The 15,975-nt window shown below is 41.5% G+C and overlaps 1 protein-coding gene across 6 annotated transcripts in view; it reads left to right on the forward strand.

The window, feature by feature from the left end:
- Positions 1-15,975, forward strand: part of RAPGEF6 (Rap guanine nucleotide exchange factor 6) — a 134,862-nt gene that overhangs the window by 48,397 nt on the left and 70,490 nt on the right. For all 6 annotated transcript variants that reach the window (XM_075164552.1, XM_075164548.1, XM_075164549.1 and 3 more), the window contains exon 7: positions 693-836. In XM_075164552.1, coding sequence (XP_075020653.1) covers positions 693-836 — 144 coding nt within the window. The remainder of the gene's footprint in view (positions 1-692; positions 837-15,975) is intronic.

Consider the following 15,975-nt stretch of genomic DNA (forward strand, 5'->3'; position numbering starts at 1 on the left):
GAAAAAAGGAATTGTAACTAGTGAGATAAAAAGGTTTCGTGTTGGCTTTTACTAACAAGATAAATTTACCTAATTTTTACTGTTTAGTCGCAAATAATATTTAACATCAAGATATGAATCAAGTTCCAGTTATTTCTTCATAATCTGCTGGAAGCGATTAGAAGTCAGTATGACATAAGTGAAGTAGCTATTTATAAAAAGCTGGAATATTTGAAGTTGTTTAGCTGTGACTAGTACTAGAAAAAAGTTATGTTTTTAAAAATTACACCAATAAAAATAGGATATAATTCAGTGACTTTACCAGATTGTAAATACTCCAAGAAATGGTAACTTTTGTGTTGAAGACACACTTGCAACCAGCAGTGTCTGTAACTTGCGTTGTATGATATGTGTGGGTGCAAAAGGGTTTCTGCTGGTGAGTGACATAGTTTAGAGGATACGTGTGCCTTTTTTACTTTTTTTTAAAAAACTGTTTCCTGGAAGGAAACTGTGGCCTCCGGCTCATTGTAATAACGTAGTTCTGAGACATGCAGCAGTGGTTCTCCGAAACGTCCGCAGTCGTTTTCTTGAGAAAAGTTTAACTGCTCTGAACTGATGTTTGTTCCTTCCTCATGAGCTTCATACGGCTCCATCGGCTTTCGGTGATATGGAAGAACTGGATGTTTAACCAGGAGCCTGAACATGTGTTTCAGGTGGAGAACTCCAAAGACAATGAGGAAAACATCTTGCAAAGAGAAGTCCCGCTCAGGCAGTCCCGTCGGAGGTTTCGGAAGATCAACCAGAGGGGCGAGCGTCAGACCATCACTGACAACGTGGATTCCAGCAGTTATCTGTCGGTGAGTCTGCTCCCTGTCATCAGATCTCCTGGGCATTGCGCCGTCTGCACGGCGGCTGGTGTTTTGTTTTATTAAGAAGAGCTGGTGAGATGAAATAGTGCATGTTTATCATTTTTGAGAACACTTTTTTTTCTTGCTGGGGAGCAGTAGAGTGCTTTGGATTTGAACATGATAGGTGCAAGTGAAGATTCAGGCACTAGTTAGAAAAGAGGTTTTTTGGTTTAGGGGTTTTCAGTTGAGCACTATAAATAAATCTTAACATGTTTGCTGGATGGAGAAATGGTCATTCTTGGTTTTTGTTGGTTTTACCTGGAGTTCTTTTGGCAAGATGTAGGAATTGGTGGTTTTCTTTTTTTCCTTAAAAAATTTGAACTATGGTTTGGAATTGAGTCAATCGTGAATGCAGTTTAAACCAGTATTAACACTATCGTTGTACTTGGTCATGTTTACTTACTTAAAAATAGTATAGTGGTAATTCAAGCATCAAAAAGAGTAACGGCAACTCATTTGCTAGTCTTAAATAACATCACAGACTATATAATCTGCACTGTATGAAGGCACGTACAGCTGTGGTTTCAAGGCCACAATGCTTTTATGAAGGTTTCTGTTCACCATTATTTTTCACATACAAACCTCCTGCTTGGTAGCAGGATATAGATGTGATCTAGACAGATTATTTCATTGAAAATAATTGTTCTGAGTACTTTGAAAATCAAAGGTTAAAAAACAGTACTAACGTTGAAGCACACAAACCTTGAGTCGTCTTCGTGCACAAAAAAGAAAAAAACAAATTCAGTTTCTCCCCTTTTTTCCCCATCTTCCTTTTCATCTCCCCAAAAGGTACCAAGCCCCTCTTAGTTGATACACTTCAAAATATCTGATATATGCAGTTAGATAAAAACTTCAAAGATTTCCTCTGTTTCAGAATAAACTGCTGAGTTTTTTGCATGTTGGTAGCTGTTGGATCGCAGGTGGTGATTTTGGACTCTCCACAGCATTAGCATGCCTGTGAGTAGAGGTTACTTTGGCATTTTTCTTGTAAGCAGAAAAGCTCTCGTTGCTGTGACAGGAAGAGAATATGCTTCTTGAAGTTGAATGTCCTCTGCCATCTCATTTCAAGAACTGTCACGTGTTGGATTTTATCATTAGTAAGTCGGAATTAGTTCTTGATGAAATGAGATGTTGGATCCTCATGCTCTGGGCAGTTGTGCATAAGGCTTTATTAGGAATTAAATTTCAATCTGGGTATGACAAAATCTATCTCTTTCTCTTTGGTGTTTGTGACAACGAATAAGCACACAGAAAATAAATTTTCAGACTTCAGCGATAAGAGGAAGAGAATCCCAGGAACAGCCAATGCTGATGATACCTGTGCAGCTTGCCTGGAGGGGCACATGAGGAGGGACTCAGCATCTTTGGTCTAAGAAAGTCCAAGTTATACGGCTTCTTGAATGATTTTAGAGATTGTCAGTTATTGATTCAAGGAGTTAGCGTGGTACACTCGCAGAATTGTGATTAGTCAACAAATGATGGCCTCATTAGGATTTTTCTTCATGTTGATTTATTTCTTTATGTTACCAACCACACGGAGCGCATGCATGTCTCTGCACGTATAGTTTCTTGTTGCATACCTGGTGGTTTCCTCAGATTTATGAATATATATATATTCTGATCAGCATTTGATGGGAAATGGTATAAACTTCATAAATCAACAGCACATTCCTAAATCTGCTTTTATGTCAGTTAATTAGGAATATATAAAAAGAGTCCTGTTAACACTGCTAGGTGTTTTCCTGGATGAGTGAGTGCTAAGTGGCAAGGAGTAAACAACCACCTCTCTGATAGAAAATCAGCAAGCTGTTAGGTTTTCGGCAGTCTGAATTGAAATACCAATCCTTGCTCTGTAGGCTGTAAGCTTCTAATTGGGAAGTGTCACACTCATAGTACTTGGTGTAGCAAAAAGTAATTTGTAACTCAACAGATGACTAAGAAATCAAAACACGATAACCAGCTGCCTGTTTTACAAGTAAATGAAAATTGGGTGCCTATATTTTTCCATATTCCATTATAATCTGGTAAAATAATGAATTTTTCTGAGGTATGGTTTGTTCTGTGCCTAGGTTGAACTCCTACCTACGTGAGTCTGCTCATACACAGCCGTTGGTTCCCAATGGTCTTGAAAAACAGGCTTTATAATGTAACCCTTCATGTCAGCCCATGTGAGAATGGGCAGGATAAGGAGGAGGGTTTTTGAATGAAACTTTTATTTGACAAGAACTTGCAATAACGTTTTCTGCCAAAGTGAGAAAACTGTTTACAAACTCGCCGGCAGATTTCCTCTGTGGCATAATGCTAATGAATAAACGCAGTGTTGTATTTCACTCTCCAGCCTGTTGCTAAATGCTCTTTGACAGATGCTGAATGTAGCCTGATGGACCTTTTGTGAGCCCTGCTTGCTCAGGGAGCTTTCCAGCCAGTCTGCAAGGACTTCAGTCAGGCTCCAGTGGTATGATGTTAGAGTACTCAGCCTGACACTGCTTAAGTCTTAAAAGACCTCGTCTCTCAGACACAGGTAGTTTTCTGCTTTCTAAAGAAAACTTAGATCCTATAGGTATTGAAATTCGGTGTTGCTTTATCCCAGCTCAGAACTTTTCCTTTCACGATTAAATAGAAGATTTCTTGTGTTTGCTTTTAAGGCGAATTATCTATGCAATCTCCATGAACTCCTTAAAATGTAAATCTCTGCACATTAAATATACTATGATTAGTATTTATGATTAAGGTTAATCTTTGTTTTTATAAAACATTACCCATTAGGTTGTGACATGAGCTTGCATCTACTTCTCACTTGGAGCTCCCTGCTTGTTATTGCTGGAACTCATTCTGTGGAAATCCCTGTGATTGGCTGTGAAATAAAGCTTTTTATGCAGATACTTTAAGCAATATTTTAAATGATTGTTACCATCTTTGAAGGTCTTCCTTTCTCCTACGCCTCTTACTTAAGTAAAAGAGCCCTAGTACTTAATTTAACTGTGTATCTTCAGGGTAGTTGACATTCAAATTATTGTGGGTATCTTCAATTCCCCCCCCCCCCTTGAATGAACTCATGTTAAAAGTGGATCATCTGGTTGGTTTTTTGATGAAGGAGTTACCATTTAGACTCCTTTACTATGTTTTTGTGGTTCATAGAGCAATATTGTTTCACAAGAGCGCTGGTCTCCTGCAGAATAAGTATTTAAAGTTGGGTGTTTGTTTTTCTTCTTCCAGTAAAATACAGTGAACATACGCTGACAGTGCTCATTCTTCTCACTCAAACTGAACAGGTTTATATTTCTGTTTATACCTTCAAAGTACATAATGACGTGAATTTGTTCTTGCAATACATATGCAAGAAAATATGTTCAACTTGCGCTCGTTAGGGAGGTGAACAGACTGAGGTCTGGCTTCCACTTGCAGGGGCGCCTAGCAGCCGCGTCAGGGTTCTGCTGGCACTGTGTTTTTCCCTTCTACAGCATAGCTAGCCACCAAGATCTTGAGGATAAATGTGCGTTTGGCAAAACACTTCTCAAATGTTTTTTCAGGACGCAGAATAGCACTGCTGCCCTCAAAGTGACGGAGGAGGTGGCCCTGTCGTGGTGGGTCACGTGCAAGGCAAAGGCCACGGTGGCAGCCCGAGGGCGTATGGCTGGCTGTCTGCCTGGGGCAGGTCTGAGATCCCCATAATTATGTGGGATCTCTTTATCCCTGGGCATATCCTCTGTTGCCATTTTCATTTTTGTCACTTAATAACTCTGCATCTTGCATGCCATCCCGGGAGTGACATCCTGACTGTGGGGGGGAAAGTGAGGCTGGAGTCATATGGAGAAAGCTGTGGCTCAAACTTAATGGATTAGAAAGAAATGTGCCATTGGTATTAATTATGCCTGCTCTTGCTTTAAATCTTGTTTGTTAGTATGATTGCATATCTTTTTGGAGATACGCACTCTGTGCATATTACTGTCTGTAGTGTAGATAAGAATCCAGACAGGAACTAGGGTCTTGCAGCAGGGCATTATCACAACTGAGATAAATACTTAGTCATTTCTAGTTCTTGGTCTAGTTCTCAACCCAATAAGTAATGCAGCTGTATTTTTTTGATTACAAAAGAAAAAAGTAATTGTGGTGATCTTTGTTCAACTATGTCCCAAACTTTTGTGACCGTACAGCAGGTGCTCTCAAAGCTAGACTAAACAGTGTAGGAAGAAATGTTTAATGGTAGTTCTGGTGCTTTATAAAAGTTAAATTGCTGTTTTGATCTTGGATCAAGCAACTGGAAAATAAATGGTTCGAGTGTTTATCTTCACAATTAGAAAATAATACCTTAGATAGTAAGTTTTGCACTTACATTTCTTGCAGTGATCAAAACCAAATGGGGTTGAATAATTTGATACAAATTTCTACATGACCATCAAGCGTGTAAGCTCAAATCTTTTTTCATTTGAATAAGATTTTTTACTAATTTATTACCTACATACATTTTTGACCGTTCTCTTCTCTCTGTGATTCTTTTGAAATGAAGAATATTTGTATTTCTAAAAATAGTGCATGTATGATGTAATGCTTATTTCCATGGAGTTGTGACAACATTCTGAATTGTTTCAGTTATTAGTTCATTGTGGAACAGAATAAAGAAATCGGTACCAAACTTCTAGTAGTAATCCCCTTTCTCAGAGATGCAAAGTTACTTTTTTTTTTTTAAACTCTTGTAAGAGGGTGATGAGGTTTAAAAGATTTATTATAATATTAAGTTTTATGGACAGTATCTTTAATACTTGCATCATGTAAAAATTTTCCTGGAGCCTTGTAGAAGCATTTATCTTCAGGGAAGTCTGTCAGTGAAGACTGCTTGAGTGGCAAGTTTCTTGTTCTTTGATCATTACTTAATGTAATCCTGTCAGAGGCTGGAGTTAGCGTAGGGTATCTCACAATTTAGGAAGTTAAGTCACATTTCAATATACTGGATCAAACCCATTAGGTTCTTTACCATCACTAATCCTTTTCCTTTTAAATGCTATAAAACACTATGGGTCTTTTATAATCTATTTTTAACTAACAGGTAAATTTGCTGAAATGGTACCTTTTTATTGATCTAAAAGAACTAAGACCGACTTACAGCATGCCTCCAGCTGCCTTTTGTTAAACTTGGATGCTGCATCGGCTGGCATCTGTTTATTTGGAATATCGGTTAATTTTAATGAGGCTGTGGCTGATCTGTGAGCAGCTAGAATCACTTGTTCTTGAGCTGGAGGATGATTCTATTTGCAGCTCATTGCTTTTTAATGTGTTTATGTCCACGCTTCCTCTTTTTGACACCTTTAAAAAATGCTTGACAGAATTTTAGCTTTATTAACTAACATGGGTCTTGCTGAAATCCATGAGTCTTGCTGTGTGCTTAGTGGGTACAGAAATTAATGTTGATAGCTTTCTGGAGGTGTCGTGCGATGCAAAGAGATAATGCAAGTTCCTTCTTCCTGTCACTGTTTTTACAACATAAGGATTTTCTCTGTTCTAATCTCCATCTTAAATTTTGCGTGGCCTAGGTCAGATCCCAACTCGCAGGTCGTGCGCGCTCAAGAGCAGCGGGGGCGTGCAGGAACCTCCATTAGCCAGGCTACCTGGGCCGGACAGGGCCTCTGTAAAACCCCGTGTGCGCAGTCACTTGTTTGCAACTCTGTTGAACTCCTGCCATTTTAAGTGTTTTTCTTGCTTCTGTGATCAAAAAGAAGCTGCATCTGCAGCACGTTCACTTCCTGAGCAGACGACTTCGGGTTTGTTGTGGCCTGCACCTTATCGGAGCCAGCTGCGTAGGTGCAGCCGCAGCACCCGGCACGGACGGGCAGAGGAGAGAGGGGAACGCACGTGGCTGGAGCCCCCGGCTTTCTGGAAACGAAAATTACTGTCAGACTGGTCTTTGGGGGTGGGGGAAGAGGCTGTGAATGACGTATCAGTTAAGCGGCTCTGTTAACTAATGATGTCAGAGGTGTCGGCCTCCCTGGCTAAACGCTGCTTCACCGGCGGAGCTGGGGACAACCTCCGGCTGGCGTCCGGCATGGGAACCCGTGCTCGGCACCCGGAGCTCGCCCTGGTCTGCCGAGTCGGCTGCCCCGGGGCACTTCCCTTTGCTTTTGTAAGCAAGGGGAAAATTGCCAAATGCACATTCGCTCATATTTTATTTTACATATTGATTTTGTCTGCTCCTTTTGTCAGCAGTGTTGCTGTCAAGGACTCCTTGAAAGTCTGTCGCTGGTTATGACAGTCATTAACAAAACACCGATCCTTAAAGTGTGCTGTGCATTAAAAATCTTCCCAGGAATTTCCATAGACTACTGGTGCTTCCCAGACCAATTAATAAGCATCTGCAGTTTACAAGGAGTAATGACTTGGATAGGCTGCGCACAAAATAAGAAAATACTTACTGAAAATACTGCCCTTTTGTTAAAATCTGTGTTTTTCAGATTAAAATTTTATTTTTTAAAAATAACAACATATGCAACATGTAAACCCCAATTTATCCATAATGAAAGTGGTTGTAGTTATTAAAAACTTATATTCAGGAGTTTCCCTGAAGATTTTACAGATTTGACAAGCAGATTATATATAAGCGGTGAATTACAGAAATCACCTCAATTCGGAGGTGACATGTGCAACTGTTTCACAGCATTTAAGAGTGATGCACAAATGAAACTACATCAAACTGAAAGCAGGGAGGATTTATTTTAAGTGAGCACCTGTATTTACTCAAATCTGGCTGCTGGCAGTAGTCTACAGCCCTTCTCGTTGCCGGTGGGAGAGCCTGCGGCAGCGGGCGATGGCACCGTGTTGGGGTGCGGCATCCTTCTCCTGCAGGGTGGACAGACATCTTCCCGCTCTGCCAGCGTTGGTCCTGGAACAAGACACCGAGTTGCTGTTAGGAGGTTGCTGACAGGGCTGACTAACCCATCTTTCTTCAGGGCTTCATCTTTCACCTTTTACACAGCTGAAGAAGCAGCTAATTTTTGCCACATGGACACATACATATTATGCCAGCTGCTTTAAAGAAGCAGTTTTTTTCTTTTTTTTGCTACAAGTGCTTACACCATAATTTTCTGCTCTTCTATTCTTCTCTTGCTTGAAAGACTTCTTTTAAACCTTTCTCTGTCTCGAGTAAGATGAGCACTTAATTGTACAGCTGCTCCCTCCCCAGGTGTGGGTGAAAGCTGGGGTGATGATCGGCCCCATGACCCCAGTGTCGTCTCTGCGGCAGGTTTGTGTGTTACCCCCCCTTGCTCAGCAGAGCAGCAGGCAGCAGAACTGCACTTGTCTGTCTGATAATTCGAGAAAAACTTGTGGATATTTTTACACTTACTTCCTACTTGCAGTCCAAACACATCACTGTTTTTACAACTGAGCACTTCACCAGGAAGCCTGGAACTGTTTGGAAACAGATCCTGAGCAGTCTGGCCTTCGCAGGGAAACCTCCCCACTCCGATAACTGGGGTTGAACTGGAGAGTTGCTCAGACCTTGACCTAAGCTGGTGCTGGCCGTGCTGTGGGAGGGATGTACTGTTGTGCCTGTTGTTGCTCCGTGGCAGCTCGTGGCAGAAGAACCTTTCAAAAATTCTAGATATTTTGCAAATTAACATGCACGAGAAGTAAAAACTTGGGTCATTATTAATGTGCTCTCCACACAATAATCACTTATCTGTTTCTTCTTCCTCCTTTCACTGTGTAGACAAATTTACACCGTGGTAGAAATTAACTCAGTTCCTTGGAAAATGCCTGAGAAAATATTTTATGTAGCATGTTCAGAGAGTTAATCTCTGTTTTGATGGACCCTAAGGAGTTGGGTGGCAGTTCCAAAGTCATTAATTCTTTATAAGCAGCCTCTTATGCAAACTAGATTGAGAATGATGAGTAACGGTTGTGCCCACTGCTCATAATTGTATCATGTCACTCAGGTGGTTAATGGTAAAAAGCAGTGCTCTGCACCAGAGAGAGGCATTTTTGGGGACTTTAAAACCTTTTGTGTATGAGTTGCAGTTCCTTGTCAGATCCTGCTTTTTAACATTATTGTTTCACTCTTTTGAAATGACATATTGAGTGGCTTCTTGTAGAAAAGCGACAGGGTAGTAGCCAGCAAGCTGGTCGCCTGCATGCAGGGAGATGGTAGCGTGCGTGGATCTGTTTTTTATTTCCTGTCTTCCATCTGGGCTGTTTCTGTTCAATATGCTGTGCTGAAGTGTAGCAGCCTGGCTGTATTCTCATTTGTAGCCAACTCAACCTTTCACTTAGGTTTAGGTTTATCATGCCGTAGAGAGAAGTAGTTGTGTGAAAGGTCACTTTGTATTTTAGCTTGAAGAGTTGTGAGTTTGAGTCATTGGGCTGAATGTCACATAACACTGAAGGACTTCTTTAAAAGACTGTGATGGTGTTGTCTTCAACTTTGTATTCAAGTTAAAATGGTTTTCTAATTTAGAATATGGAAATTCGCATCAACTCAGTCATGTTCTTCAGATGCCTTCTGGACCAAGTTAGGGACTGAGAATATCCTCAGCAATTTTCAGTTAAAATCACCATCAGAAAATGTCAGTGCATAATGCAAGCATTTGGATGCCCTGTTTTCCTTGAAAAACTTGGCATGAAAACCACTATCTGCATGAGAGAATAGCTAGAAGAATATCTTTGGTTTTGGCATAGAACTGATTGCTATCTAATGACATTTAACAGCATTTGTAATTTTACATTTGATATGTGGAAACTTTCTTAATGGGGATATATTTGACAGATGAAATACTTGAAATAGTTGATTAAATGAAGTCTCTGGCTAAGTGGGAATGTCATTGTAGCTTAATTCCTTGTTGATACTTACTTTGTTCTTGCAAGTCAGAGCTGCTTTCTATCGCTGAGTATTAAAGTTTTTTGTTCTTACATGATTAAGTTTTAGTTTGAGGTCATGCAGCCACAATAAACTAGATGCTTGTATTGTCTTTGGTTTTGATTTTGTCCTTTAAAGTTTGGTTAACAGTTGTGGTTTGTAAACTCGGAGTGTAGGTATGGCATCTGGCCCATCCGTTTCTTTATCTGTTAAGATCAGTTTCTCGGGTCTGGTGAGAATAACTGGGCTTTTGCTGCTGTTTTGCTCTCAGTGGAGGGAGGGACCCCAAATAATTTCCAAGAGCATACTTGGCTTTCCATTTTTAAGGGCAATAAGGGCTGGATCATACCAGAAAATGAGAAAGTTTGGAAATCACTATGCTGCAATGCTCCATCTGATGGGGGAAGCCCTGCAGAGCTGCTCTAGGGTCTGTGTTGCGCTTCCCCAGCACGGCAGATTTTGGAATCCGTGCATCGTGCTGTGGTCACTCTCCTAGTAAACCCCTCGGGAGCACTTTTGCCGGTGCCTTACCCACCCCTTTCCCCTGTTCACGCTGTTCCCGAGCTCAGACTGTGCTACGCCTGGCTGGTCCCAGCCTGGGTCCAGGGACAGCCGAGATGCCTGCGGGTGCAGTAACGCCTGAGCCCAGGCAAGTCTGTCGGTGTAGTCTCTGCACACAGAAAAGCAGCGTGGTGCCTCCAGACACGGGTCTGTTCTGGGGAAAAAATGTTCATGAGATGTTATGCCTGAGATGATACTTGCCTCACGTACACTCTTCAAGCTGGATGACCTGACCACTAGTAAATGCAAGTTGACTGTTCAAAATCACCGTTGCTTAGAGAGAAATTCTGAAGTTTGGTAGAAGGAGTCAGATCCTTCCCCGCTTCCTGCTTTCAGGCTTTCAGTTTGGTGTTAATCCTCAAGAAAAATGACAGAAGAAATATTGGAAGTGGCATTTTAATGATTTTTAACCTCATCCGTGGAGTTAATGTATTATTCTCAAGGTCATTTAATCAGAGGCCTTTTTCTTGAGAGGTGTGCTGGTACCTTATGTTCTAAATAGTCTTAATCTGCTCGTTTTAGCTTGAGACACAGTTTTTATAAATGAGGGAAAAAAAGTGGTATTTTGTATTGGCTTTCATATCAACTTTTTGGGGATGAAAATGAATATATATGTTGGTGGGCTTTGCAATTTCCAAACATGAAACTCCAACTGGCTTCCCAGGTAGGTAGGTGGCACCAGAGGAAATTACGGGCAGGTCCGCGTTAGGTTTGGGCTGTGATTTCAGTTTTGAGACTAGATCAAGGTAACGTTTTAAATGTGTTTGGGAAGTTCTAAATGTGTTTGGGAAATTTTGCTGTGGGATATTACAGATTTCGTCCTTTCAGTATCTCAGGGTGGATTCAGTCCCACAAACTGACCCTTCTGGGGTTGGTATCCACTCCTTCTCATCACTAGGGATTTTTGCATTGTGTACCTTCCCAAACTTCCCCACCCCTTGCTGAAATGAGATGTCAGGAAGGAAGGGAGGAGCGTGATATGAATCATCTCGGTAGAAATGAACTTTTTGTTTGAGTCCGTAGCAGAGGGGGCTTCCCCTTCCCCCCCGTGCTGGCGTTGTCCCTGTTTGCGATGCTGATCATGCTGCTGCCCGTCCCTGCAGAGAGTGTGTGCACCAACAGGCAGAGATCTGCAGGAGAGCTGTAATTTATAAACATATTTAAGAAAGTATTATGAACCATATAAATCTGAATCGCTGCAAATAGGAGATGACCTTTCCGTGCTTAACACAACAGATGAAAAAAGATGGTTGGGGTAGTGCGAAAGCGATGGAGAAATTGAATCCATGGTGCCTTTTTATTGTTCCTTCTGTATTGCTGGTGCTATATTTAGAAGCTTACATCACTTCAGGGATGATGACAGTCTCTGCCCTCCCTCTCCCGCTCCCTCCTGCTCTCCCTCGCTCCTTCCCTTAGGATGGATTGTGTTTTCATACTACTTATGAGTCCTACAGATCTTTCGGTAGGATTTTTCTACAGCCTTTTAGTAAGTGCTGCCGTGGAAGGCGATGTATGTAAGGATGCAGTTGCACCACATAATGTCACCCTGAAGGGGAACGGGAGCTTGCGGTGCTGATTTCCCTGCTTGCGCTTCCTAAAAGGGTCAGGAAGAGGGTGGAGAGTTGTATATGTTTTTTTTTCTTTTTTCCGTTAAACAGGAATAAACAGAAGCCTTAATGGGGGTCTAACCTTGCCACAGAAGTACAATGATTCATTTAAGATGCTTAAGTTAAATGGTGGGGGGAAATGGGAGAAGCATGCCAGTGACACTGAATCAAGCAAGCTGTGCCAGCATAGCAGGGACTGCATCCAGCTCGTGCTGCAGCTGGCTCTGCGTACTGCACCCCACGCTCCCCATCGCCTGCTGTTCCAAAAAGATTTAAAGTACTCAAATATATTGAAACAACCTCTTGATGCAGGTGCCCTTAATGCTAAAATATTTCTGCATTATGCTGCTGTGTTTGGCAATTCCCACTTGCAAAACTGTATTAAGATGAATTATTTTAGCCTGAAACACCTTTGCTCAAGTGTGTGAAATGACAGATTGCTTTCCAAGCAGCTGATCTCCTTCCCTAACCCCCACCGTGGGCTTGGAGTCAGGATGCTACCTTAGGTACTGTACTCAAAAGGAGGGGGAGCAAATTAAGGTACCTGCTCATAGCTGGGCACTGCTGCAGGGGGACGTGGCAGGGGACAGCGTGCCAGCGGTTGCCTGGCTCCGAGGACAAAAGGACAGAAGTCCGCAAGCCCAGCCCTCAGACCCAGGCCCCTCAGCTCGCCGGCACGCCGGCAGCTTCTGTCTTTGCTTCTGTCTTTTCAGCCAGTGCCATGATGGTTTTGAGATCAGCACTCGTCCTCCCCGCCGGCGCTGCACAATGGGCTTTTCTTTTTCTGATTGATCAGGAAAAAGTAGTGCTGCTTGACGGGGACCTTCTGCTGACAGCTGCGAGTGCTCCCTGCTTTTGCAGAACTTCCATTTGTGGTGTCCTTAAGTAAGAGAAGACTAACCCTGCTTAACTGAATGTGCATGTAAATTATGAAAGGCCTCACTATCCTTTTAAAAACATCCCATTTTTCAGAGACATAGTCTTGTTAGACAGTTAGAACATGCAGATTTGTTTAACAGTCGGGAGGATTCAGGTAGCATTATGGGAGGATAAAAGGAACATGATGCATAGAAACATACAGAGTGGTATTTCAAGCATGGAAAGAAATCAGTGTTAAGATACAAAGACCATTTAATTCAGAGATTGTAGACCGAAGGGTTTTTTCCTTAAGATTCTCTGAGAACTTGGAATCTGGCTTAAAATGAGACTGTCAATTTACTGTTTGTGATTCTCCCCGATGCTGCGGTTCATCACAAGTATTTTGATCGTGATCACTATGGAGCAGCCTTTGTATCGGATTTTTTTTTCATCTCCGAGTTGCTTTAGTTTTGAGGTTTGTCATTAAATAGATGATTTGTAAAAACTTACAGCATTGTGCTGCAGGGAACTGGGGCTGCAGAAATGCAAGTGTTTTTTTTTTTTAAAAAAAAAAACAAACACCACCAACAAAACCCAAACAAAAAAAACACCCCAAAAATCAACAAACCCCAAAAAACCCAGAAACGAGTGGGGGATGCCCGAAAAGCTGGGGTGTGGAACTAGGTCAGGTTTTCCCCCTGCTCAGGGCTGCGTGGGCGGGCAGGGCTGCGCAGAGCTGGCTGCAGCCCCCCGGGACCACCACCGCCGCGCTCATTGGCGGGACGGGCAGAGGGATGATGTCATCTTCACTTAAAGGCAAAACTAGAAGGAAATAGAATTTTGTTCCCATTATTGAGCTCGTGTTTACAGTAGTTGTAAAATATGGCATCCGCGCCAAAATCTTTAGAGGATTGGATTTCATGCACAATGCAGCGGGTTTAAAATGTGGTTGGGAGATGAATATCTGCCCGGTTAGCCGAGGGATGGAGTTTGTGCGCTATCGGTGTGCGTGCAGGCAGGGAGAGGTTTCCTTTAGCTGGGTGGGTTTTCTTTTCTCCTTGATATAAATTGTGATGGTGATAACTGTAATACAGGTAACACCGCATAAAAGTATTTGGATGTTCATTGCTGCTGAACAATGGGACATTATGTTTGATGCTTAAGATGCTTCTGAACACAATTTTGTGAATTATTAGAGAAGATGCAATACAGTTATATGTAAGGTGAAGCTGACGTATCTAGCCTATTGTTCAGTATGGAAGGAACAGTAAAAGAGATAGCTATTTATATAGCTGGTGTAATGCATTTTAAAAATCTGAAATAATTATCTAAAATTCTTTCAGCTTTTAAAAATCAAACAGACTTTGGGTTTGCAAATTTTGCAAGTGCAGGAATGAAGTTCAGTTTTTCCTTTATGCTTACATGCAAATTAAACCCAGTAATATTTATGAAGCCTGGTTGCATTTATTGTTATTTTCATTGTCTGATAGAGGTTAAGTAAATTCAGGTATCAATGTAAATTTTTTTTCTTTTAAGATGGTTTTGGAAGGTGCTAGGGGAAGGTTTTTTCTCGGTTAAGGTGCAACTCACGTCGTAACTTGGGTTATATGCCGGGAAGAATTCAACTCCTGGATGACTGCTGAAAGGAGCTGTAGGTTTGAGATGGGGTGGGGTGTCCCGTTGGTGTAACTTGGCTTTCAAAATGTAAGAATCTTCTTCCACTTGCCCCTTGGAACAGTAGATGAAAAAGAGCTTTCTGTGGATTGCCTCAAAGTGCCCGATTCACTATTCAAGAATAAACAAAGAAAAAAAAAAAGATATTTTTGGCCCTCACGGCCACCAGGCCATTCTTGGAGGCTCCTCTTCTGTACGGGAGGTATGGCCATCAAGGGCTAGTTTGGTTTTGGAGAATTACCCTTGAGTCTGAGGACTGGGAATAATGGGATATATGGTGATGAAAATCCTTTCCAAAGAGGAAAACGGAAACAGTGAGTGCCCCTTCTTGCAATAAAGTAAATAATCCAAAGTACTAAATAATGGCTTTAACACAGCCAGCACCCTCTGTCCCCCTCCTTTTCTTTTCCGTGCTTTCTTCCCTTCTTGCACGGTAACGGAAGTCATTTGCCTTCTAGGAATTGAAAGCATCGCGGCAGTCCCAGCTCAAAGGTGTGGGATCTCGTAGGTGCTTCCTCAGAGCAGCTCTCCAGCAGGCTGGGCTGCCATCCAAGATACTAAGCTGCTTGCAAATATTTCAGTTTTTAGTTGCAAAAAGAAATTGTAAAACTAAATTGACTACTGCAGAATTAAGGCAATTTTGGTTATAAACAGAATTGGCCTTGATTGAGAGGAAAAAAAAAAACCCCACCCACCAAAACTTTTAACATGGTTACAAAACCATTAAAATTATGAGAATTATAAACATCACCTTTCAATAAGAAATTTATTTCTCATTCTAGACAGAAATCTAATGAGTGTATAGGATGAGATAAAAATGTTGGGGCTCTTGTTTGACATGCATATATAAAAGCAGAAAGTATTTTATTGTGAACTGCTTATGGGTGTAGCTGTGTGCATGCATGTGAATGTCTGCAGACATTCATTTTACTTATTTCTAAATCTGGATGCAAAGATGAGAAATAATCCACCTAAATGCTGTTGAAAGTGTTAATAGACACATGAGATTCATTTAAAAAAAAGATTTAGAAAAAGAAAAATATTCGGAGTTACAGTATATGCATTACTAGATCATAAAATGATATAAAATATAATGTGGAGCAGGGGTGTTCTGCTGAGCAGTTGCTGTACCGATATGTGTGTTTATATTAGGTCAATAAAGATGCTCTGTTGGCTGCATCTGCAGATACAGTAGCCAATTGATCTAATGCAGTTTCTAAAGGCTTTCTATACAGGTGATGTCATCCTTTTAGCTCGGTTCCCCTCCCACTCTCTTTCCTCCTTATTAGATATTTCATCTTGCTGCGGAGCATCCAATCGATGGGAGCTTCTCCTGAGGGAGCTGCTGAGAAGCAAGCAAAGATAGTAGGAATTAGGACTCCAGCAGTCAGTCTTGCTGTAGCCATGGACGTACTGTTTTGTTGTGCATTACAGAAATGTTTTAATTGGAAAAGCTAGGCGTGGATTAACCGTGGTATCTGACTGATGCATTAGAATACTAAGCAACACTGCAGAGTTGTAAACTGCATTAAAAAAAGGAGGAGGG

Source organism: Calonectris borealis, chromosome 15 (genome assembly GCF_964195595.1).
Source record: "Calonectris borealis chromosome 15, bCalBor7.hap1.2, whole genome shotgun sequence".
In the NCBI taxonomy this organism is placed as follows: Eukaryota; Metazoa; Chordata; class Aves; order Procellariiformes; family Procellariidae; genus Calonectris; species Calonectris borealis.